The sequence below is a fragment of the Nanorana parkeri genome, unplaced genomic scaffold (assembly GCF_000935625.1).
Source record: "Nanorana parkeri isolate BGI_ZX_2015 unplaced genomic scaffold, ASM93562v1 scaffold3, whole genome shotgun sequence".
Taxonomy (NCBI): domain Eukaryota; kingdom Metazoa; phylum Chordata; class Amphibia; order Anura; family Dicroglossidae; genus Nanorana; species Nanorana parkeri.
In genome coordinates this window covers 1,239,418-1,263,437 of record NW_017306271.1, presented here as the reverse complement: position 1 = coordinate 1,263,437, position 24,020 = coordinate 1,239,418, and the positions used below count along the sequence as shown (strand labels likewise).

Here is a 24,020-nt window from a genome sequence, read left to right as displayed (position 1 = left end):
ATGGTGCTACTGCATGCGTTTTTATACTTTCCTTCACTTCTCATCACTTCTCATACTGGTCCTACCTTCTAGGAGAGGCAGCCATTCCAGGGTTAGACAAACTAATATGAAGTTCAGGAAACGGCAAGCTTTTTTTCCAGAGCCAGCTCCTTTGACATCTAGAGAGAACCTCAAATGTCAGGAGCCATCTGTAATTTAAGGGGCATTGGCTACCTGGCTCCTGTGATTTCATCTAGCCCTGGTTTAAGCTAATATTCACAATGGTGCTAGTAGTCCTTTTTTTTTTTTCTAAGTGTTTTACGGTGAAATCTAGACTTGGGTGTTATTTAAATTGGTTATGATCTGAGATCCACTGTTTGCTTCACCCTGGGCTGCATTCTTTCCAGGCAATGTTTTTCTCCTCTTGCAGGTTCTACAAACAATGGCCCTTATTTATTTCCTGATGGAAATCTGAAAACATGCATTAGAAGGAAAGCCGGTCTTAATTCATAGAGAATTTGGCAATATAGTCTCAGCATGAACTGGCCTAAAATATTTCTTAGCATGGAAGTTGAGGCACCTGCAAAATTACCTGTTAATCTTCAGACCAATTGTTGTGGAGCCCCATGGATCCAATACTCTGCCTGTACATTGAAGTCAGGATTAAAGGAAACCTTTCCTGAGAGACATGGAGATTGTCATTGCTAATTCTCATTCTGCAAATGCTAGTGTAAACCCATTTCTACCTTTGCTGAGGTATTTAAAAAAAAAAAAACATATGCCAGCAATGTACACAGTGTGTACATGAAGTGGGCATATGCAGTTGCTGTATAAACACAGAAACTTGTTATTTGCTAGCTTTCCTGTTCATCTCCTAATGGAAATGGCCACCTCTGTGCTTTGCAAGCAGTCTGTTGAAGTTGCAAGTAAGCAATCCCCCCCCAACCCCCCATTCATTGTGACCCTCCCTGGACAGTGTATTGTGTGTAAAGGAAGAGCTGGTGTTTAGTGATTGTGTTACACAGAATCACGGGGGGGGGCAGTCGTTTACAGCCTGCTTTACTATCTATTAAAGGAAACTTGTCTTGTGAGTTTCTTGTGGAGAACATTTAGAATTTGTAGGATGCAGCCCTAATAGGCTTATAAAAAAATGAAGAAAGCCTGCAATGTGAGTCATGAAAATGTGCACACATATACATATCACAATAAATGCTAATCGCTTACAAAGGTGGAAATGGACTTTAAATATTATGTGTCTCTTACCAGGATTAAAACATCTGACAGCACAGATATCTTTACATGTTCCACATCAGTCTCAAACCTTATTGACTCCAGTTTGGCCAGTGTACATCAATTGGGGAGGGGATAGGCAGTGGCAGCCCTTATGTGCCTCTCTGGAAAGGTTTGCTTTAACCTTTGCCTCTTCCTCTGTCATTCAGCTGTCAAATAGTAGACCTTCAATGAGCAGTGATGTTAGGCCATTGCAGATTGACGCATTGTTGCAACTATAGAAGCCCTTAATTCCAGGTTGTATGCATGTTCGGCTTTCAGGGATACGTGCCTAAGAGCAAGTGCAGCTGGATGTTGCATCCCGTGCTTGCTGGTGTTTTCACATTTGTGAATGTTGACTTGATTAACTCTTAAACCTGTTAGATTTTAATCCGTACAGATGCCATGGAAAAATCTTGTCCAGAATTGTCCAAAAATAAAACCTAGTACTCCAAATTTCTACAATTTAGGATTTGAATATGCTTTGCATGGTCACTGGTGAATATGAGATAAAGTTTGATATTAATCGGTGTTTGTAATGACCAACAGGTGACGACTGTAAGGGGACGAAACAACGGGAAACACACATCACCACTGTGCACACACAGTCCTCATCATGGGCTAAAAGGGTGACGGGGAAGTTGTGGCACATCTTTTCTTACACAGGTTTATTTTGCACCTTTTTATTTTCTGTTTGACCTTTGAACTTACTAACACCTAGAGGCCTCGTATGTCATTCCTTTCACTGTATGCTGTAAATATGTTTTCTTAGTGCATGTACCACTTTTCTGTTTAAAACTGAACTGTAGTTAAGAGCCCAGTGACAATATACTGCAGGCTGTACAGCAGAGGGCTCGTGAATAGAAGTCGTTGCACGGTCTATGTAATGGACATTTATGTACTGTGGGGTTGTGCCTTTTCAGAGTTAAAGTACTATCTTGCTGCAACATCTGTTCTAGTAAAAACTGTTCTGTGAAATGCCAAGAACCCAGGATGTTTACCACTCCAGGCTGGGAGGTGGGGTGGGGGGGTTTTGGGTGAGGAGAGACATCTGAAGTACCTTACTGATCAGGATAACTTTCTAAAAAAAGACTGTTTATATTAAAATGTTGTACATGTTTCCTATTTTCCTATTGTGTGTTTATCTGAAGATTTTCAGAGCAGAGTATGGTTTATCATGCCCATTTAAGGATATCCTTCCTGAATTTCTCTGTTCTACATCAATCTTACTACTTGCCCGACTCATCCTTCCTAGAAAAGCATATCCCTACCATTTGGTTTTCATGTAAAACTGTAGCATTTAAAGTGACACTGAACGCAAAAAATGCATTCAAGTACCTCAACTATTAACAGAAGTATAGTTTACTTGTGTATCAGTCGGCTGCAGATCCTCAAATCATCTCTGAATTGGTGCTGACTCTGTCCTTCTGGAGGGGGGCTACTTTTGTTCCCCATGGTCCCTGTGTGTGTTGTAAAGTAGCCACCGATCCACGCTCGCTCCCATTATTGGGTACAGTCTCATGTTTAGTTTACTAATTAGTATTGAGATTTTAGTCCATCACTGGAGCAAGCTTGGAGCAGTGGCTACTCTACAACACACACCGGGACCATGGAACAAAAGTGGCCACTCTCCAGAAGGAAGGACAGTGTCAGCATGAATTCAGAGATGATTTGATGTTCTACAGCTGAGTGATGTACAAACAAGCTACATTTTTGTTAATAGTTAAGGTACTTGAATGCATTTTAAGATTAACTCCTGAGTTTAGTGTCACTTTAGAGTATAATAAAACTAAGCTGGAAACTGATGCATAGTTTAACCTGGACATGTACACGGGTAACTAATACATAGTGTCCCCTGTGCCCACGTGTGTAATTGAAGTATCGTATCCCCTGTGTGCATGCGTGTAACTGATGCATTACATCCCCTATATAAACGATGGTGAACCTATGGCACACGTGCCACAGAGGCCATACAGTCCCTGGTGGCATGCAAGCCTGGTTGCTGGGGTGTCCCACCGGTCTCAACATAAGTGGTGCAGATCACTTATCCTCCACTAGACCAGGATAATCCCCGAGTGCTTCCCTGGACCCCAGGGATGCAACCCCCTCCCAGCAGAACAGATGAGCAGGAGAGGGGGCAATTTTTAAATAAACTTTTAATTAAGGAGGTTATTCACTATGGAGCCGAAGGATTCAGCCATAGGTTCGGCTGATTCTTCGGCCACTAGAGCCCTTCGGTTCAGTTGAACCGAAGGGCTGCTGTATGGGCTATTCACAGTAGCTTGTACAGCAGCCGGACCGAAGGCATATGCTTCTGCGACTGTGCCGAAGCATGGAGAAAGGTTGGCCGAAGCCGACTGATCTCCATGCAAATGACAGCTGGGTGGAGCCAGGCATGATCTCACGGCTCGCTCCGCCCAGTTGTAATGACAGATCAGCGTCCCCAAATGACCTTCGGACGCTGATCAGTCATTAAACTGGGCGGAGCCGGCTGTGACTTCACAGCTGGCCAGCCCAGTTGTTCATTGGCCGGAACCTGCTAGACTCTTGGCAGGTGCCGGCCAATAGGAAACAGTTGGGCGGAGCTAGCTGTCACTGCTAGCTGCGCCCAACTGGTTATCCTTTGCTTGCGGTTTTTGGGTTTATTTTTCTTTTAACTATTTACATTTTTCTTTAATTTTCCAACTTTTTAAGAAAAATATATTTCACTTATTTTCTATTCTTCCAATTACCGAGCAGAATAGCTCTGCGGCATTCGGCTATTCACTTACTATTAGAGCGAGTGAGCTGCCAGAGCTTCGGCTCAGCTGATCCAGATGTTGAATCAGTTGAGTCAAACTCCTTCTGCACTTCAGCTCAGCTGACGATGCAGAGCATGTTTGGGTGATTTTAGCCGATGTACGGCTGAAATCAGCCGTACAAGCTAGAAGTGAATAGCCGAACAGCATTTGTTTCCCTAAGGTCTCGTTCACACCTAGGCATATTGCATATGTGCGTCTGTCGCGCGGTTTACCGCGATTCGCTGTAAAAGTCGTGTTTCCGAAGGCTGCTTGGCTGTATCCCAATGGAAACGCGCAACAAAACGGCCCAAAGTAGTACCTGTACCTTTTCAGGCGTGGGCCGTTTTGTAGCGCGTTAGGACGTGCGGAAATACGCCAAGGTGGGAACGAGACCCATTGAATACAATGGGATTGATATTTTTGAGCGTTTTGTAGAGTACGAGGTGTGAACGAGGGCTTATTTGACTAAGGCTTGGATGCTCAATGTTTGTTTGGTTTATTTAAACCCCAATGCCCAAATTAAAACGCAATACCAAACTTTTATTTTTAGTGTTGGCACTTTGGGATAAATTGATTTTGTGTTGCAGTTGGGGTACTCTGGTACAAGAACGTTGGCCATCACTGCCCTAGACACATGTAATAGATGCATTGTATTCCCTGCGTACGCACACAACTGATGCTTAGTGTCCCCTGCACATGTAACTGAGGAACATATGGTAATTGCCTTGTGTTTAAGCATTCACCCTTACAAGACACTAGGGTACTGACGCACACACACACTCACTAGTCCTGCTGGCACACAGATACTATTAGAATTGACACACATACTGGGGCTCCTAGCACACAAATGCACTCGCACTCTCACACAGAGACACACACCGAGGTACTCGTTGAGTGAGTCGCCTAGTGTTGATCTGGGGAGACTGCAAGTAGAATCTTCAATGATCAGGTCAACAAACAGCATTTTATAGTAGACCTGCTGACCAGAATTTGTCCTTCCCTGCTATGACCTTACCTCTATAGCAAGCAAGTTGGAAGGTGCAGATGTGAATGGCAAAATACTAAACTCCTGTTGCTTTTATTATTCCTATACCTTGCTCAGTCTCTGTGATCCATCTGGCAGTTTTCTATGTTCATTAATAACATTGGTTAAAGCATTCCAAAGACGCATCTCTTCTCTTCTATGTTTTAGGTTATTACTTAATGCAAGCTGCGCGCAGTACTGGAGCTGCTGGATGGTTTGTATCCAGGAAGGTGTTGTCGTTTCTTTGGTTGGCCATTGTATCACCAGGTTATTATTTTTATTTTGCACATTGGAACGGACACGGCATTCATTCATTCATCTTCTTGCTTTATTGCTGGAGATTATCTTGGTTTTCATTTTACATTCCATTTCCACTTTTTGTGTGCACGTGGGTAATAGGCTAAATAACTGATCATGTCTGCATGGGGTAAATTGAACTGCATGGCTTTCTTATCATTGCTATTACTGTACCCAACCTTGTAACTCAGTGTAATGCATATTCTATCATTTCGGATCATTTTTGTTAAAGCTTCTGTTTGGCGCACAGAGTATTCATCTGCATGAGCTCCTGGCTTTCTCTCCTGTTTTTGAAGTGTGTGTAGTTTGTGTAATGATTCCCTTTTCATTTTGCAGGAAAGGCTGCGTCTGGAATATTTTGGTGGCTGGGCACAGGCTGGTACCAGCTTACTACACTCTTCTCCTTGCTCAATGTATTTCTTCTGACTAGGTCAGTGTCCCAATATAAAAATGTACAGATTGTCTGTCTGCATTCTTGGGAAATCTAGATCTCATGTCTGTGAAAGAATGTTACCGTCTAAAGCCAAAAGAACCAATCTGCCACACTGGAGCCATGAATATGGCAATATGATTTGATCAGAGGTTGAACGGCAGTGATTTAGACACTTATGGGCTGATTTTTTTTAAACCGCAATATTGCCTTGTCATAAAGCATATTTTATGTGCTTTATAAATGTTTCACCTTCCAATAGCTTTTTTACTCTAAAGTGTGTTTAAAGGAAAAAAAAAAAGCTAGAGCAGAGCCCAGTGATGTGACCATCTCTCCTCTAATCAGAACTCTGCTGCGTCAAGCAAAGAGATTTACATGGGGCAATGAAGGCTCCATACCACAGCCCACATTGTATGAATGGGCTGTAAAATGTGGGCTGCGGTATGCATAACCATATGGATATAACGGAGTAGATGTTGCTCCTTGGTGTTTGTATACCCCTAAAAAAAAAGCACACAGGCAATTTATACTTTGTGTTAGAGTAAATATTTCATACTTTGGGTTAAATGTGTAAAACCTCAAAGGAGAACTGAGTGATTTTCACTCAACCTCATAGTTCGAGCCGACGTGTGACAATGAAACTGTCACACGTCGGCTCAATAGATCGGGAAGTGAGCGAACACATACCGACGCTCGCTTACTTCTCGATCATCTCCCTGCAGAGAGCCGTGACTGTCGCTCACGGCTCCCTGCAGGGATTCCCCCCTCCCTCTCCAATCCTCCAGCGCTGACTGGCGGAAAGGACGGGGAGGGGGTGGGCACATCTGGCTCTGCTTCGAGAGAGCTGTAGCTCGTGATATACTGAGCTTTGGATCATGGGAGGAGACTAGTTTATGTCCTCCCGTGACCCTTAAGAGCACTATGGGGAAAAACACTTACCCCATAGTTCTCCTTTTTAAAGCAGAACAAAACTCATTAATTTCCCAAAACATTCAAGGCATGCCTCTAGTGATAACTGTCACAGATGCCAGTGTGCTTATGTCAGCTCTTAACCAAAGTTTTAGCACCCCAAATAGCTTATGCCATAGCTAATCACTTATGTAGCATCATGGTAACTGCGGATCGAAATAAAAGCTAGTGTCGTGCCATCTTCCGCTGTAAAGGATAAGAGTGCTTAATTCCACTTTTAGTAATGAAAAGACTACCTTTACAGGCTGTGCATGTTTGCTTTTCCTTGCATAGGAAAGTACACACTTTGAAATTCTATTGTTTTACATATCAAGACCTAATAAAATCTGGCCTCTTAGCAGGTCCTAAAATTAGGTAAATGCAACCCCAGATGAACAACACATGACACATTACACCATGTCAACTAAGTACACCCTTACTGCTTCAATAGGCATTAAGAGGCTAAGTAGCAGCCAGGTGCCGCTAATCAAATGCCCTTAATTGATCATCAGCAAGTGAGACCACTTCCTACTCCGTGTGACATGCACAGCCGTATCGGGGAAGGACAGGTGCTGCATGTGATTGTGTGCCTGTTCTTCCCTACGGGAGGACACAGCTGTACACTGTCATACGTTCCTCCAGTGCTGCACAGCTGTGCGGATGTCTATACTCTTGCGCTCACCCAAGCACTAAGACCCGCACAAATGTGCAGCTCAGGTAAGCGTATGACAGCTCACAGCCGCATCCTCCCATAGGAAAGAACAAGCTGCTGTGTACAATCACACGCAGCACCTGTCCTTCCCGGGAACGGCCTGATAACGGCCGTCCACGCCGCATGGATCTGTATGGCCCCACTCTAACCTGTGTGAATGAGGCTTAAAGGTGAAGTTTTAGCAGTTTGCTGGTCTGGAGAGTGCGTGATCTTAGAGAAGTAGTTGTTGCTGCCCATCAATCTGGGAAGAGTTAGGCCATTTCCAAACAATGTAAAGTCCATTCACCAGCGAGGTAATTATTTGCAAGTGGAAAACATTTAAGACAGTTGCCAATCTTCCCACGAGTGGCAGTCACAGCAAATTCACCCCAAGGTCAGACCGTGCAATGCTCAGAAATTGCAAAACACCCAAGAGTTAGATCTCAGACTCTACAGGCCTCCGTTAAAGTGTAATTTTTAAGCTTGAACAAGTATGGTTTGTTTGCAAGGGTTACCAGGAGAAAGCCGCTTGGCAGCATGGCTTAGGTTTGCAAAGTTGCATTTGAACAAACCACATGACTTCTGGAACAATGTCCTTTGGACAGACGACACCAAAGTGGAGATGTTTGGCAGAATCCAAACGCAGCATATCAGCACAAGCCCCCCCCCCACCATACCAACTGTCGAGCATGGTGGTAGAAGGGGGTGATTTCGGTTTGGTTTGCAGCCACAGGACCTGGGAACCTTGCAGTCAATGAGTCGACCATGAACTCCTCTGTATACCAAAGTATTCTGGAGTCAGATGTGAGGCCATCTGTCCAGCAGCTAAAGGTTGGCCAAAATTGGGTCATGAAGCAACGATGTAAAGAAAAGTGGGCCAGAAAAATGTCTTCAGGCTATTGCTGCTAAAGGTGGTTCTACAGGTTATTGAATCATAAGGTGTACTTGGTTTTTCACAAATGGCGTCTCCATTTTGTTTGTAAAATAAATGACACGGCGTAATATGTCATGTTGCTCATCTAAGGTTGTATTTACCTACTTTTAACACTAGGGGTCAGATAGTTGAAACAAAGTCACTGGCGCCAAAGTTAATTTTCAAAGTGTAGCTACACTGCAACTCTTCACAGGAGGGCAGCACTTTAGACAGGGTGTCGGAAGCTCTAGCACACAGAAAACATAAACAGTGGGCCTTTCTAGTGTAAAAAGTTTTTATTTAGTGGAAATTAAAAGCAAGAATGTAGAAGAAGCAGCAAAATTTAACAAGACTTCACAATTGATTTGATTTGCTGTTATCTTTGCAGATGCCTTCCAAAAGCTTTCAGATTGTTATTCCTCTTGATCCCCTTGCTGCTGCTATTGGGTGAGTCCTATGCTTAACGTTGCAACTGTAAATACCAACAGTAGTAACATTTGAACTACTTTGTACCTGACAGATCTCCCACATCGAACATGTGTATTATGGAGTGGAAGTTCTGAAGTGGCTGAAAGATCGGCTGCTTTAATTACTGGACCAATGTTTCTATTTTACATACATGTTAAAATGAATGTTTGGATTCAAATGTTTTTTTAAACTCGCATAATGATATACACTGGCCAGATTATTATGACCACCTGACGTTTGTAGGCAAATTAGCTATAATTGTGCGCTGAAGTTGCTAGAGGGCCAGACCATTATAAATAGGGAAGCAGGTTGTTTACCACGACAGTAGAAGTGATCTTTTTCTGAGGATACGGGTAAACAACGCGATTTTAACAGCCTTTGAACGTGGAATGATTGTTGGCGCTCGGAGCCATGCAGCGAGTATCAGCAAAACAGCAGAATTCATTAAATGTTCAAGAGCAGCTGTTGAAGTGTTTAAAGACTCCATTGAAAGACATGGGTCCCACCCATGTGTTTTATGATCATGCATTTGGTACTAGTTTCAAACTGAAGCTAGCCTACAGATTTGATTTTGTCAAGTGTCCAATCCTCCTGTAGGTGGCAGTACAACCTGAGAGTTACAGTAGAGGGCTTCATGTGTCTCTCAATGGAGTTGAGGGTTCATTCACACCTAATTTAAAGTGCGTTTTTTGAGATTCCTGCATCAGAAATCCCAAATATGCTGTTTGAAAGCGGGCGCTGTCACCCATGCAAAGTTAACGATCGGGTGATGGCGGCCGCATTTAAAAGTGGCAGTTGGCCGGCGCCCCCCTTCACTTTTCGCCCGGGGCCCGCGCCCCTGCTGCACCCCCGGTTGTTACGCCACTGGTCTGCTGGTACTCTGCAATGTAATTGTATGTGATTTACATGTAGTTAGGAAAAGATTGCTGTCCCTGGGCGCATGTACTGTCCTATAATAGGTATACTTAGCCAACTCTTTAACAGTTGAACTTGTTTGTAGATGTGACACTGAAGGATTATTCATTATCGATTTTAATCGACTAAATCGATTAACTGTTGCAGCTCTATTCATCACTTTGATTTATTTGTTGTTGTTTTGTGCAGGTCTCTGGTGGTGGGGCTTTGATGCCTTGCTTGCCATGCTCCCAGCACTCGGTGGATTTAAATCATATACAACTCAAACAACTGAAGATCCTATTCCTAGCCTAAAGCCAATGTCCGATATATATGTATCCGACCATGACAAGAAGGTAACATTTCACTTTTTGTGGCAAAGCAGATTTGAATGATGGATAGTATTACGCCTGTTGTAAAGGCTGTTATTTTATGCACAAGTTGGTTTTTATTTCTACTTTACAGCATTACCTTCTAAATTTAGCTCGTTGACTCGAGTATAAGGGGCACTTTTCAGCCAAAAAAATGGGCTGAAAATCTCGGCTTATACTCGAGTATATACGGTACAACACCTTTTTTATATAGTCACGGTCCTTTTTTTTCCATTGGAAAACCGCCCAGAGAAATGGATTGCCGCCATCATTGAAGTACATGCATGTATATAGAAAGTGACTACAAAGTATTTGCAGGTATTTGTTTCACCTCAGTGTTGCTGATCTCCTGCAAAGGATGAAAAAAGTAAAATGGGATTTTAGATTTTAAAAACTGGTATGGTGCTTTGGCAAACGAAATACATTCAGCAGGGGTTCTCATCTCTGGTAAAGATTTGTTTGAAATTGCCCACAGGTTCACTTTGCGTTCACACCGACGCCAATAGAGTTCATGATAAAAGAATGGCTGACGTTTTAGTTTCTCTTTTGCCTTTTTAATAGTGGATCAGGGGCCTATGGTAAAGCCACTGGTAACGTTATTTTTAACCCTCTTTCAGGAATTGGGCCTTAAGTTTGATGTCCGAATAAAGGAACTGGAAAAGAACTTTGGGTTAATTACTGCCCATCATAATCATCATATAGAAGATTACAAAAAACTGAGACTTCTGGTTGTGAATGTTCAAGAACAGATGGGCCAGATGAGTGACCAAGGTCACATGTCAAGTGTAATTGCCAGCCTTCTGGATGAGCGATTTGCCAAAATGAAAACTGACTTGCATGAAAAATCTACGGTGAATATTGTACACTTTACTCAAATGATAAAACTGTTAGTCGGGTTAGAAATCACACTTGCAGTAACAGCCTGCACGCGACTTCTGATTTTCATAAGATGGGGGTTTTCTGTAAAGCAAAATTATGTCCAGGTTCTGTGCCCTTTGGCTTTGGTCCACCCTATCCCACCTAATGCACTTTAGTATTGGCTCATCACTGTGATAGGCAGCCTCACTAACCATTACTGATGTATAAAAGGGGTTTGGCTATAGCAAGTGTCCACAGACGATGTTTGCATTGCTAAGCACAACATTTTGGGGATCATTATCAATAGTGCTGTACTTTGCATCCTGCAACCTCTTCCTGTCCTGAACAGATCTTAGTTCTCATCCCTGTAATCTTTCGTGATTTTACTCTACCCCTTACTACTTCCACCCACCCTCTTGCTTGATACTGCCACAATGCATAGAGGAACATGCAGTTCCTTAATAGCTGAAGTGCGCAACAACCATGGCCAAAATGTAGGGAGCTTCTTTGTAGGTGGGTATGGTCATGTGACCAAAGCTTTTTAATGGTATTTATGGAGTGAGGGTTACCATGGCACTAATTTAGATACCTGGAGTTGGGCTTAAAAGAAATGTCATTAAGATTCATGTTTCATGATATATCTGATCATTAGATTTTTATTTAATATGGGTAGGCTCTCTACCAATGTATACCATGTATTTCTATACACTGTATGCTAAAGGTTGAAGGTTTATCTCCTGAGTTCACAACATCTAGATGCATTGTTTAAAATCAGCACGGCTACTACTATCTTCAGCACGGGCACTTCTAGAGCATAACTGAAATTGCAAATGGACCTAACCTAATATGTGCAATTGCTGGCTTCTCCTCTACAGGGACTTGCCTAGTCCCCCCCCCCCTTTTTAGATGTGTAAATGTGTTTTTAATGGTTTAAAAGCCTTTTTTTTTTCTTTCTGTTTCATAATTATATATGTACAGGGGAGTAGTCCTATTTGATCGTTGCATATGCAGGGTGTGCATCCTGCTTTGCAGTTCTGCATGATTTTGCTTTACTGCGCTTCCTTAGTATTCAAGTCTGATTTGAGTGACCTCCCTATGTGCATGAGATTTTCAAGTCCTTTTAATGTGTATGTTTGGCCAAAAAAAAAAGCTCAAAGTACTCTGCACTTCCTGTTTTAGCTGACAACACTGCTTTTGCTGCACTGAAATCGCAAGCGGTGTTGTCAGCCCTGCCCAATTCTCCCCTGCTGGGCTGCAGAACACCTCCCTTTCTCCTCATCTTCATAAATTGGGTGTTTTGTAGTCCAGCAGGATAGGGCTGAAAAAACAAAAGTAGAAAACGAAGCGCCACGACCTAGCGCAATGACTAGGGTGGGATGAGACGAGGGGTGTATGGTGTTGAACTCACCTTTTTTGTAGTCTCCTCTGAACTCACCTCTCTACGATAAGGGTACGGCCTTATCGCTCTACATCACATCACATTCTTCTCCTCCTCTGTAGGGGTGAGCACTTGCTTCCACATGCAGGGGGGAGTTCAACACCATACACCCCCTCGCCTCATCCCACCCTAGTCATTGCGCTAGGTCGTGGTGCTTCGTTTTCTGCTTTTGTTTTTTTCGGCAAACACGTCGGACACCCCGGTCCGGATACATCAGAAGCTGCACACCAGCACAAGACACTTAACTGTCCTTTCCTCCCCCCTCCTGATTTTTGCACAAAAAACTGATTTCCCCCTTTATCCCTTAAACCCCCCCTTGAGGAGCGCTTCACGACGTGGCGACGCTTAATTTTTTAGCAGGATAGGGCTCAGACACGACTGATACCTCTGCTGCACTTAAATCCCAAGCAGTGTTATCGTGTAGTACATGACGTTAAGAGCTCACTGGATTTCTAGCAGATTAACAGACAGTTCTCTGTACTTGTAGTGGTTTAAAAAATACAAACCGTGAATATTCATGCTCCCTATTCTGTTTTAAACACTGTGATAACTAAAAATATAGTCTCTTATTTATCCCCTTAAACTTTATTGGGTGCTGGTGGGCATTTGCTCTTTTGTAACCATAAGTGATGATACTAACCAGCAGTCATGCCTTTTTTAATTTACTTATTTTTCTGCATGTCTTGCTTAGTTTTTCTTTTTATGAAGTGTGTTGAGGCCTAATGTTGTTCTCCTGTCCTTTCATTCCTTCACATTTCAGGACGAGCACTCCATCGGTAAGAATCATGAAGCTCGCATCCTGCACTTGGAAGCTTTACTGACCAAACTATCAGAGGTATGCAGCCTGGATAGTACAAGCTAAAGGCTTTTCTTTGAGAGTCTGGCAGGAGAACAGGAAGCACTCTAATACTAATGACTTTCTATTTATAAGTTTGTTGTTTTTTGGCATATCACCAATTTGCTTGTATTTGCAGGCTATTGAGGAAGACCGGAAGCGTGCCCAGACTAATGCTAGGTAATATTAACCCCTTTGACATACACACTGCTGTCCCTTGCCAGAGACGAGTCATTTGTAAGACTGGTGATGACACTTGGGAATAAATCTAGTTGTGATGGATAGCTGCTGACAGCTGGTGTTTTGCCCTTTTAGATCTTCTCCAGGAATATTCAGAGTATTCAGATCAGTTCTGCATGGAAAGAAATAGAGCAGATCTTGTTTGGTGTGTTAGATTTTATAGAGGAAGTTTGTACATTTGAGGCTGTCTGTACACAAATGGATGGGTCTTTGTGCAAATGTTTCATATGAAATTGTTGTTTGAGCACCCTATAGTTTAAACCAATGCTGTATTTTTGTGCCTTTTCCCCCTTCAGATATGGTATGAGATTGTCACATAGCTTACTTTGTATGAGATTCCAATGAGGTATTCAAAGTCATGTTATCTGACCGATTATCCTCAGTAACTATCGGATTTAATGTGGTTGCAGTATTAGGCGTATGACTTCTTCTTTTGGTCAGAATTTGGTTTAATGTTGCATATAATATGGGCAATACAAGGATTTCACCGGCACACACTTGGAAATACAAATTATCAATATTGCATTGATATATTTATTCAGTGAAGGATGTCGCATAGTGTTATACGGGGCTAACGTTTCAAGTATTTGCAAGGATCCTTCATCAGAGCGACACAGTGACCACTGTATCGCTCTGAGGAAGGAGCCCTGTGAGGACCTAAAATGTTAGCACCATATGACTTCCTTCACTAAATAAATATATCCAAGCAATATTGATATTTGTATTTCTAAGTGTGTGCCGGTGAAATCCTTGTATTGACTGCTATTGTTTGCATGGCACGGTCCATGCTGTCACCTTTGAGCACCACAGATACCTCTTTTGAACTATAAAACCATAGGAATGCGAATGGTACTTGGAACCTACATATAATATGGGTTCTGTGATAAAATGAAGGTATATGCTGCAGTGATTTCTGGTATGGTAAAACAGCAACATTTCACTGTCCTCACTATTTAAAGACTAGGTGTATATCATGAGCAGGCAATGTCCTCACAGCTATGATTTCCCCTTTTGTAATGTTAAAATGTTCCTTATGCTTTATTTTTGCAGTGGAGGTGAAATTCAACATCAAAGTTTACTACGGAAAAGGATTGAAAGTCTGGAGAAAGAATTTGCAGCATACCGAGCAGAGTTCATTAAAGAACAGACAGTGAAGTCTAGCTGTGATCTGCCTGACTGTGTTCTTCAGAAGGTAACAAACTAGTGCAAATCAACCAAACACATGCTATATTAATTAGCCTTTTAAAAGTTACATCCAATAAATTCTAAACGCATGCTGACTAGGTTGCATGTATTAAAGTTCAAAGTCTTCAAAAGCAACCAGATTTTAATAGTGTAGTCGGTCCAGTAAAAGATGATTCCTAGTGTAGTCGGTCCAGTAAAAGATGATTCCTAGTTACTGTCATCTTCTGCACTTTGCTGATTGCTTTTTGCTCACTTAGTAGGTTAAACAATGCAAGATGATTGTTGGTTGTATGAGTTTTAAGTATTATGCTAAAGTACACCCAGCGCACTCTGTGTGATTTAAAGTGACCGTATACAAAATGCTGTCACCATTCAAAGTTTTATATTTCTCTTCTGCTCATTGAAGGACACAGCAAAGATCTAGACCACTGGGTTATACTGCTTCCTGCAGGAGTAAGATGCCAAAACAAAAATGGCAACCACATAAATTAACTATTTCTAGCCTTTAAAGCAAGATGCACACGGAAGGGCTTTTCACAATAGAAAACCCGAAAATTTCCCAGCACACTTACCAGCTAACCTGCAAAAAAAGGTACACTGTCTAACAATATGTTAGAGGTTTTAGTTACACAACTTTTGCAAAATATGTGGAAGCCACACTCCCTCGTGGTATGTGTGCTGTGACATGTATGTGTTTTGTATTGTACAGATCAGACAGCCTAGGGTTGGCCAATTTGCTAACAGACTCAGTTTTATAGTTTTTACTTGCAGGAAAATCCTTTCCTCTGTTCATTGAAGGACGCCATCCCTGTTCAGTTATTGGCCGCTGTGTTGATTTTTGTTGGGCTTTACTGCTTGCTACTGAGGCTGTTGGCAAACTTGGGGCTGACCAGTGGTCCAGCTCTACAGATCTTTACTGTATTCTTCAATTCCGAGAAAAGTATTTTACAGCGAGTACAAAAATCCAATGGAGTGGAGAAGGGTCTATTTTATATTTTTTCCTGCCAGTGTTGGTTAGATCGCCTTCCTGTTTGGTCACCAGAAATGGAAGCAAGTTAAAATCGCCAAACAGACACGGATGGCAATAAAAAAATTGGCGTAGGTTATAACCTTAACTAAAACCAAAAATATGCTTTGCTTGGATTTGGAATTTGAACACACCCTTTAGGCATCTGCTAATTTCTCTATCGTCTGTTTAGGGACACAGCTCTGGGGTATTGAGGCATAGTTATTTTGCTGCCTCCAGGAGAAATGGGACACTAGGCAAAAAAAATTAAGCCTGCCACTTTAAGAAAATAACCCCTCCAACCTCACACCTGCCAGTTTAGCTTAGTATCCTCAGAAGAATGGATGTCTCCTTCTCTTCTACCTTATTTCACTTTATGTTTTCTTCGTTGAGACTCCACTATCTAGTGGCAACTAGTTGATTTATACAGGATATGATAAAATCCTGAACTTCTCACTAGCTAGCCAACAAAACGGAGATTCATGCTGGATATGTTCAATCCTGGAAGTTTCTCTAGTCGTCATGAAGCAAGTAGTTTCTGGTCTAAGAACGTGTGCTTCATCCTGCGATAGTCATGTGTTTTCATCATTTTAATGGTCAGGCCAGTGTTACTTGGACTCCTCCTGTTATGTCGGGAACAGAACCATGGAGTTGTGAATAAAAGTATTTGCCTACGGTTCATAAGGTTGGCCATTTGCTTCCCTTTTATTGTACTTGAGCTGTGTGCTTTTAGACTCTTATTTTGGCTAAATGTCTTTTTAGGTGTAATTTTTGACTTTGTTTTTTTTTTTTTTTTTCATTTCCTGCCGTCCCTTTAAGAGATCGGGACTTCAATTTCACACGCTTGTTTTTATCTATTCAATTGCGCAGTTTATTTTCCTGGTTTCCACAGAGAGGTGTAGTGTTTCTATCTGCGGTGAAGGTGGACAGAACAGTTTTGACTCTGCTTCCTTTGTTTCTTATTTGCTCTCGAGTTCATGTCACTTTTTGGGGACAACAGAAATCCTGTGTTTTTTTTGTGTTTTTTTTCTACTATTACACAGCCGTTCTTCAATTATTCTGCAGCAGGTGGTTGTGGTATCTTTTTTCCTCATGCCAATCGGGGCCGAGAATATTATTGTGTCCTGAATCTGGCTGAATTCTTGTAACATTCTGGACTCTTCCATTCAGAGGCTCATTGAAGCCAGGATCAGCAGTCTGTACTGGACCCAGGATACACTGTGAGCCTTTTGCCAGGCTCTCTACATGCAGAATAGATCTCTTAATGTCGTTTTCTGTCCTTGGGATCCTACCCCCAGTGAAAATCAGTTTGTGACAGGCCCCTGTGTCTACCTGCTCCAATTCTATAATATGGTATGCAGGTTTCTGCCTTCCTCCTGTGTGTAGTAAACTGGCTGATTTTGGACTCTTGACTATTGTCAAGTTTTTCAATGACCGTGTGACTGCTACCTTTTTTCCTCTGCCTTTTCCACCATCTGGTTGACAGTGACTTTAACAATGTGTTCATTCAACGTTCTAAAAGACAAAGGACTTTTCTGGTCAGTCATCCAGACTGTTTTGGACCTATAAGTCTTCTACCTTTTTTAAATGCATGTTTGCCATATTTCAAAACATAAGGGCAGGGTTCTAATTTCCCTACCTATGACTTATGGAGTCTGGCTTGAACCTCAACCTGCTTGACTGCGGTCTTTATATTACAGACTTTTTTCCAAGATTTGCTCATGCAGTTCTGCTTTACAGGACACTAGTTCCCCCATGAGCCCTTAAAATGTTCCTTTTGCACTTGCGGGAGCATCTTTTTAGTCTTCCCGAACCTTGTGTAAGTGGTTGTTTATTAATTGGTGGTCCTTTTTTCACTTCTCATGGTCTTCCCAACGCGGTGTTCTAGATCACCTCAACCAAGGTTGTGCTATTCCTCTATGCACATCTTGATAATATTCCTTGAAGATGTTGCGCTGCACTCCATGTATATCGTGCAGGCTTGATTCCACATTCAAATTTTTTTCAGACTTCTTTTTTATATGTTGCTTGTAAGACTCGAGAGGCTTCTTCTAAAACCACTGGTGAATCATAGAACTTGTCTTTGGTTCCTAATCTGAACTGGTCAAAATGTTTCTAAGGTAACCATGTGAAAGTGGACTTAAAGTGACCCTAAACTCAGGAGTTAAATCTTAAAAATACATTGAAGTACCTTTTTAACTATTAACAAACATCTTATTTATGCATCACTCCGCTTTAGATCCTCAAATCATCTCTGAATTGGTGCTGACACTGTCCTTCTGGGTGGCTGCTTTTGTTCCCCATGGTCCGTGTGTGTGTTGTAAAGTAGATGCCACTCCAAACTCGCTCCTGTGATGGACTAATTTTAATACAAATTAGTAAACTAAATATGATTGTAGCCCATCACATGAGCGAACTTGGAGCAGTGCCTACTTTACAACACACACAGGGACCATGGGAAACAAAAGTAGCCACCCTCCAGAAGGAAGGACAGTGTCAGCACCAATTCAGAGATGATTTGAGGATCTACAGCTGAGTGATACACAAGCTACATTTTTGTTAATGGGGTACTTGAATGCATTTTTAGTTAACGCTGGAGTTTAGTGCAGATATCCTGGCGCTGGCAAATACCAGTTTGTCCTCATCTAGGTCAGGTTACCTTGATTCACTTTATAGTTGCCCTTGGCCAGCCTGTGGATGTGTAAATTTACACCTTTAAGTTAAAAACATGCCTTCCGTGACCTTTTTGTAGCTGCAGGCACTATGGAGCAATACACCCTCAGTTTACAGCAGAAGCCCTGAATTTATTCCAGTACCTCCCATGTGCTCTGCTTTCCCCATTACCAGAGCACATGCTCTGTTTACATTAGTGATCAGAAGAGTGAAAGGCTGCTGCTGCGCTCCTGGAAGGGGAAGCAGATGGGTCCTGGACCAGGCTGCATTATTAGTGTATGTTTCCCCTAAGTTTTTATTTGCTCTGTGTTTTGGCTTTGTGGACATTTAGTAAATCTATCTTTGTCTCAGTTCCTTAGAATTACCTGGTGATCCTGCCAGTTCCCCTTCTTCCTTGTTGTAAACTGGCCATGCCGAGCACGGAATCAGATCTGTGCTTGTGTGGTCAAGTTTGCGGCCCCGAGCTTGCCGCCAGCAGGTACAGGACACTGTCCATCGCACAGCATGCCTGTATCTGTGCCTGTCTATTTGCCAGCCTCATCCCCAGCCCTGGTGATTGACTGCAGGCCCTCACTGTCAACCTCCAGCCACTCCTAGCTAAATTGCCTGCTTCCAAAGCTGCCCCCCCCCCACCCACTGTCTGCAAGAAGACATGGGGGGAGTAGTGTGGTCACGTGACCAAGAAAAAAGCGCTATAAAACTCCTATTTTTGAGTTTGCCTTTGTATGTTCATATGCTTTTAACTATGGCAGAATGTCTAGGGCATCTAGGACCTGGCTGTGCCAACTGGCAGAGGTGCGTGGAACAGCATTACAAAATCTTTGACAGGGGATGTGGTTTCAACTGTGTTTGGCTGCCTGGAGCTCAGTTGAGTGCATCTTTGTATAAACCGGTTTCTCTTGTAGGTGGATGCCAGAGTTCGAGAATCCATCCAAATGATGTTTGAAAGTCAGACAAATCTACCAGAGTCCTTACTACAGTGGATTTCTGCCAACTATGTTAGTAATGAAGATCTTGGCACCAGATTGCAAACGCTAGAGCTTCAAATCCTGAAGAATATCACTTACCAGATCTCCATCACAAAGAAGGTGCCAATGCCTAAAGTGGTAGAAGGGGCAGTAACTGGAAGCGTGTCTGGTATTACGCAGCAGGTAGGTGTTACTTGTTACCCAAATGCCACGGTATGTGTACCTACAGTGTGCCACATTGCTAATGGTGTATTCCACTCTTTGTATGTGCATTACTGCTGTGTAGTTTGTGGAAAAGGTCAGTAATGAGGAAAGCTGCAGGTTTGGCACAATTAATCTTTGTTCCGCTTATTTCCATCTAATTAGTGCAAACGTTTACATTTTAGGATGCTGGTAGAAAGGGTGATAAAATAACAGAATGCCAGGTATTACCTTTACCTTTTTATAGGGTTATATGTAGGGCTGCAACAACTAATCCATAAAATCAATAATAATGAGAATCGTTGTCGTGCCGCTCTGCTCCACAGCACTCTGTGTCCCTTGCGATCCCCGCTGCTCTCCCAGTCTGTGTCGGGGACACAGGCCGCTGCAGCCGACAACATCGGGGAGTAGAGACTGCTGTCATTGCATTCCCGTCCACTGCTGTTCCCCACTGTAGCTCCGGTTCCTCTTTCCCCCTGTGCCTCTGCTGATCCCTGTGCCCCCTTTGTTGCCGTTGGTAGAAAGCTGGCGTCCAGCACCCATCCTGTCGCTGGGGGCAACCTGCTATTTCAAATTGCAGTAGCCAATAGCAGGCTGGCTATTGCACCTGCCTGCTGTCAGCAGAGGAGGACCTGCAGGAGAACTTTCTCCTTAAGTTCCATCCTCTGATGATTGACAGGCAGGCTATTGCACCTGTCCACAGGCAGTGGGCAGGTGCAATAGCCAGCCCGGCTACTGGCTATTGCAATTTAAAATGGCCGACGGCAGGCTATTGCCCCCAGCCACTGCCTGCTGTGTTTACAGCTGTCACTCCCTAGCTAAAGCTTTTGAAGGGGAAAGGTGACACCAGGGGTCTAATTGACCCCTAATGTCACACTGAAGAGAACCGGCCATCAATGTGCAATGTGTTATCACATAAAGGGCTTGTGAGCCCCCTTATGCGATAGCCCATAAGGGAGCTCAAAAGCCCCCTTTTAAAATACCCCAAAGGTATAGGTATAGCTGTGTGTGCGGGAGTGAGAGCAATAATTATCAGGCCAATATGTATCTATATAATTTATTACATTGGCGTCTTACAATTCAGTTTATTTTAAATCCATGAAACTAATTAAAATGTCTAATATAATGCATACAATTACAAAAACAAAAATATAAAGTTTTTTTTGTCGTGAAATTCTGCTGCGGGATGTGCGTTGCGGTGGCATCAATTTAAATGGCCCATTTAAATCTGCCCACACTGGAACTTGCTGTACTGCAATGCTGTGCATTCTAGTTAAGAACGGTTGCAAAAAATGTGCATGCAGTTTTATTCCGACGTAAACTTTAGGTTTTTAACACTCTATTTGTTTTTTTTATGTTAAAAGATGGTATTTAAATTTTTTTTTTAAATCTGATTAATCGAAAAAAAGGTTGGTCAACTAATCAACTTATGAAAATAATCATTGGTTGCAGCCCTAGTGATATGACTGGATGTGGCAACTATCTGTTGGCGGCTTCTGACACTTGATTTGGGTTATTACTCATTGTGCCAGAGAGGTTTTGCCAGAAGCCTGCTGGTTGAGGAGGGGGCATGCACAGCAGATACTGAATTTTGGAAATGTTTAGGGACCTGTGTTGCCCGCCTTGTTAGTTTTCTTCACAAGCACAGATCACCATACATCTTTATCCATGTAGTTAACATAAGTAGGTTGCTTACTAATTTTTTTTTTTTCCCCTCCACTTTAAGGATGCACAAGTTTTAGTAAACAATGCTTTGAGGCTTTACTCTCAAGACCGCACTGGCATGGTGGATTTTGCATTGGAATCTGGAGGCAAGTTCAATTTTTTTTTTTTTTTTATTCAATAGCTGGGGGGGATGTATTCTTTTGGCATAAATCTAAATTGACTGTTTTTATATTTGGGTCTGAATTTTCCCTCACTTTTCTGAATTAAAATGGATTGAATGTGAATTTTCAGCACCATTTATTACCAACAGTGCCAGTTTCCTTATTTGAACATTGTTGAGGGTATTTGATCAAAACTGGAGCAGACAAAATCTGGAGCACTTGCCCAGGGCAACCAATCAGCTTCTCTTCAGTTTGTTTAGTTTAAGATTTGAAAATTAAAGAGAAGCTGATTGGTTGCCATGCACAGCTGCTGCAGATTTTGTCTGCTCCAGTTTTGATAAATTCCCCTCGAGTATGGGATACCTTTTTTTTAATTCTCCTATAATAAAGGTTTCTTCACATGGAAGGGGTGCTCTGTCCCTTGTGTTTTGATGGTATATTTGATAGCTCAAAGGGTGAAAATAAGATTAATTTTTTTTATAGAAGATACTTATTCTTACAAATTATAAAAACCCATGTGAACTGTAAATTGATGTATTTAGGTCTTTTTATAAAGTGCTTTTGAGGTCAAATGAGTCATCACTTTTTGTTATGTAAATTCTCACTGGGAAGTTGGCTGTATACTGTAGTTTATATTAATTTGCGTTTTCTGTGCCCAAATCTGCTAAATTCTTACCTGTTGAGTCATTGTGTATTTATCGTCTGAGCGTAGTTTATGTTTCACAAAGTTAAGAAATGCATAGTAATTAAATTTACCCGCAGCCAGCAGTTTGCCTGGTCCAATTCTGCAATCCTGTTTACATGTAATAAAACGTGATCTATTGCTGAGTCAAAATATGTAAGCTTAAAGGGGTTCTAAACCCTCCGGTTTTTTTTTTTGCTTATATCTACTGCTAGCAAGCAGTAGATTAAGGGAAGAAGTTTAAAAAAAAACTGCTTAATCATTTTAAACTTACCTCGTTATCGCTGCTCGCCCCCGCGCCAAGAATCAGGAACTGCTCGTACGGCCGCAAAGTATCTTGGGGCGGGCGCATGCACAGTTCCGATTCTCGGCCGGGAGACAAGCAGAGACGCAAGGTAAGTCTATGGACGCGTGCACCTGCATGCAGACACCGCTGGATCGGAGTGACGCCGCACCGCTGGAGGGACACATGAAAACATGGGGAAAGAAGAGGAAGACCAGAATAAGAGACATAATTTAAGGTAAGTGCTAACATTTACATGAGGGGGAGGGAACATTTTTTTTGCCTTTTTAATATTACTAAGTGTAGAATTCGGGAAGATTCCCACTCAAGTAACTTAAGTGGTCTGCCAGGGCACATTCACACTGCTGTGTAGCATCACAGGCACGATGTATGTGCTATTATGCAGTTCACCACCTGCTAGGTGTGCTGGTGCATCACATTGCCATTCATGCTGAATGGCACTCTTAATGCACCTCCTGGCATGTGTGCGTTGTAGTACATGGTAGCACAATACAGTGCAATGGAAAAAAGTAATGTGTTGTACCCTCCAATGCTGGCAATTATCTTCTCTGAATCTGTTAATTTGTTTTCAAGAAGTAAGAAGAAAAATCTTTTTCTAGGTGGAAGCATCTTGGGTACTCGTTGTTCAGAGACCTATGGAACAAAGACGGCACTCCTGAGTTTGTTTGGAATTCCGTTGTGGTACTTGTCTCAGTCTCCCAGAGTGGTAATACAGGTGAGCTTTTCCAGTTTGTTAGAGAGATGGATGCAGGGCGTTGGGCACCAGACCTGGTTATTTTGGAATGCACTGTATAGTTTGCCGGGCTGTACGTTTTGTTTTTCTATAGCTTTCACATGCAGGGACACCTGGCAACCCGCAGTTGTAGAAGCCTGTGGGCTGCCTGCAGACCCAATCTGTATGTTCTTGCAGAAATACATTACATGGTCCACTGAGTGGGAGAGCAGTTGCTGTTTGTAATCAGTTATTATACACCAGTTACTTGGCATATGATTATGCCATCAGATCAGACTACCGGCTTTCCTCATATCTGGCCCCTGGGCTCTCCGGTCATCGAAGGCATGAATAATTGTATGTTCTTATTTCCGGAGGAAGTGAGGGACAGAGGATCAGTGAAAATATCCGATTGGGTCTCATGCTTTATTTTCTAGAACTGGCACAGAGCTCCAGAAAGACAACAATCCTGTTCATATGTTTAATTTGTTCTCCTAGAATACAGTTGTAGTTCATGATGCTTAGGTCTAAATGCATTTTCTACAGTTTCTCATTTAGAGTTGTTTTTCCTCATGTGCATTCCATTTGACATTTCATACAAGTATTTTGTATGGTATGTGTTTGTAATCTCTGCAAGGATGACATATATTTTGCCATAAATCTGTATTTTGGTCAGATAATTTAGGGTGTTGCAGAGCTATGGGAATGTTGAGAATGTAAATTACTGCCAAAGGAATGTAGTGAATTATGTTCTTAAAGTGAGTGTTGTGAGCATATTATAGGTGGAGAAAGTTCTCTACTAGTTTTCAAATTAAAGGGAGAACTGTCCTATAGAAAGTATTTAGGCTGCAACCATTTACAAATATCTTTTGTGGTATTAAATGCTCACTGAAAAGGACGCACATCGATTTAAGCAGTTTGGTGTCCTATACTGTGGGCTCAGTTGTCCAAAAAGGCCATCAGTGTTTTGTTTAGATGCTGTGCAGTATCTCACAGGACTTTTCAGAATGACAAATGACTAGAGACAG

General features: G+C 42.2%; 1 protein-coding gene across 1 annotated transcript in view; it reads left to right on the top strand.

The window, feature by feature from the left end:
- SUN1 (Sad1 and UNC84 domain containing 1) overlaps positions 1–24,020 on the top strand; it is a 74,605-nt gene that overhangs the window by 29,669 nt on the left and 20,916 nt on the right. The window contains exons 9-20 of the mRNA XM_018571420.1: positions 1,798–1,914; positions 5,221–5,319; positions 5,686–5,779; positions 8,720–8,778; positions 9,904–10,049; positions 10,682–10,915; positions 13,121–13,195; positions 13,335–13,375; positions 14,486–14,627; positions 19,205–19,450; positions 21,195–21,279; positions 22,880–22,995. Coding sequence (XP_018426922.1) covers positions 1,798–1,914; positions 5,221–5,319; positions 5,686–5,779; positions 8,720–8,778; positions 9,904–10,049; positions 10,682–10,915; positions 13,121–13,195; positions 13,335–13,375; positions 14,486–14,627; positions 19,205–19,450; positions 21,195–21,279; positions 22,880–22,995 — 1,454 coding nt within the window. The remainder of the gene's footprint in view (positions 1–1,797; positions 1,915–5,220; positions 5,320–5,685; positions 5,780–8,719; positions 8,779–9,903; positions 10,050–10,681; positions 10,916–13,120; positions 13,196–13,334; positions 13,376–14,485; positions 14,628–19,204; positions 19,451–21,194; positions 21,280–22,879; positions 22,996–24,020) is intronic.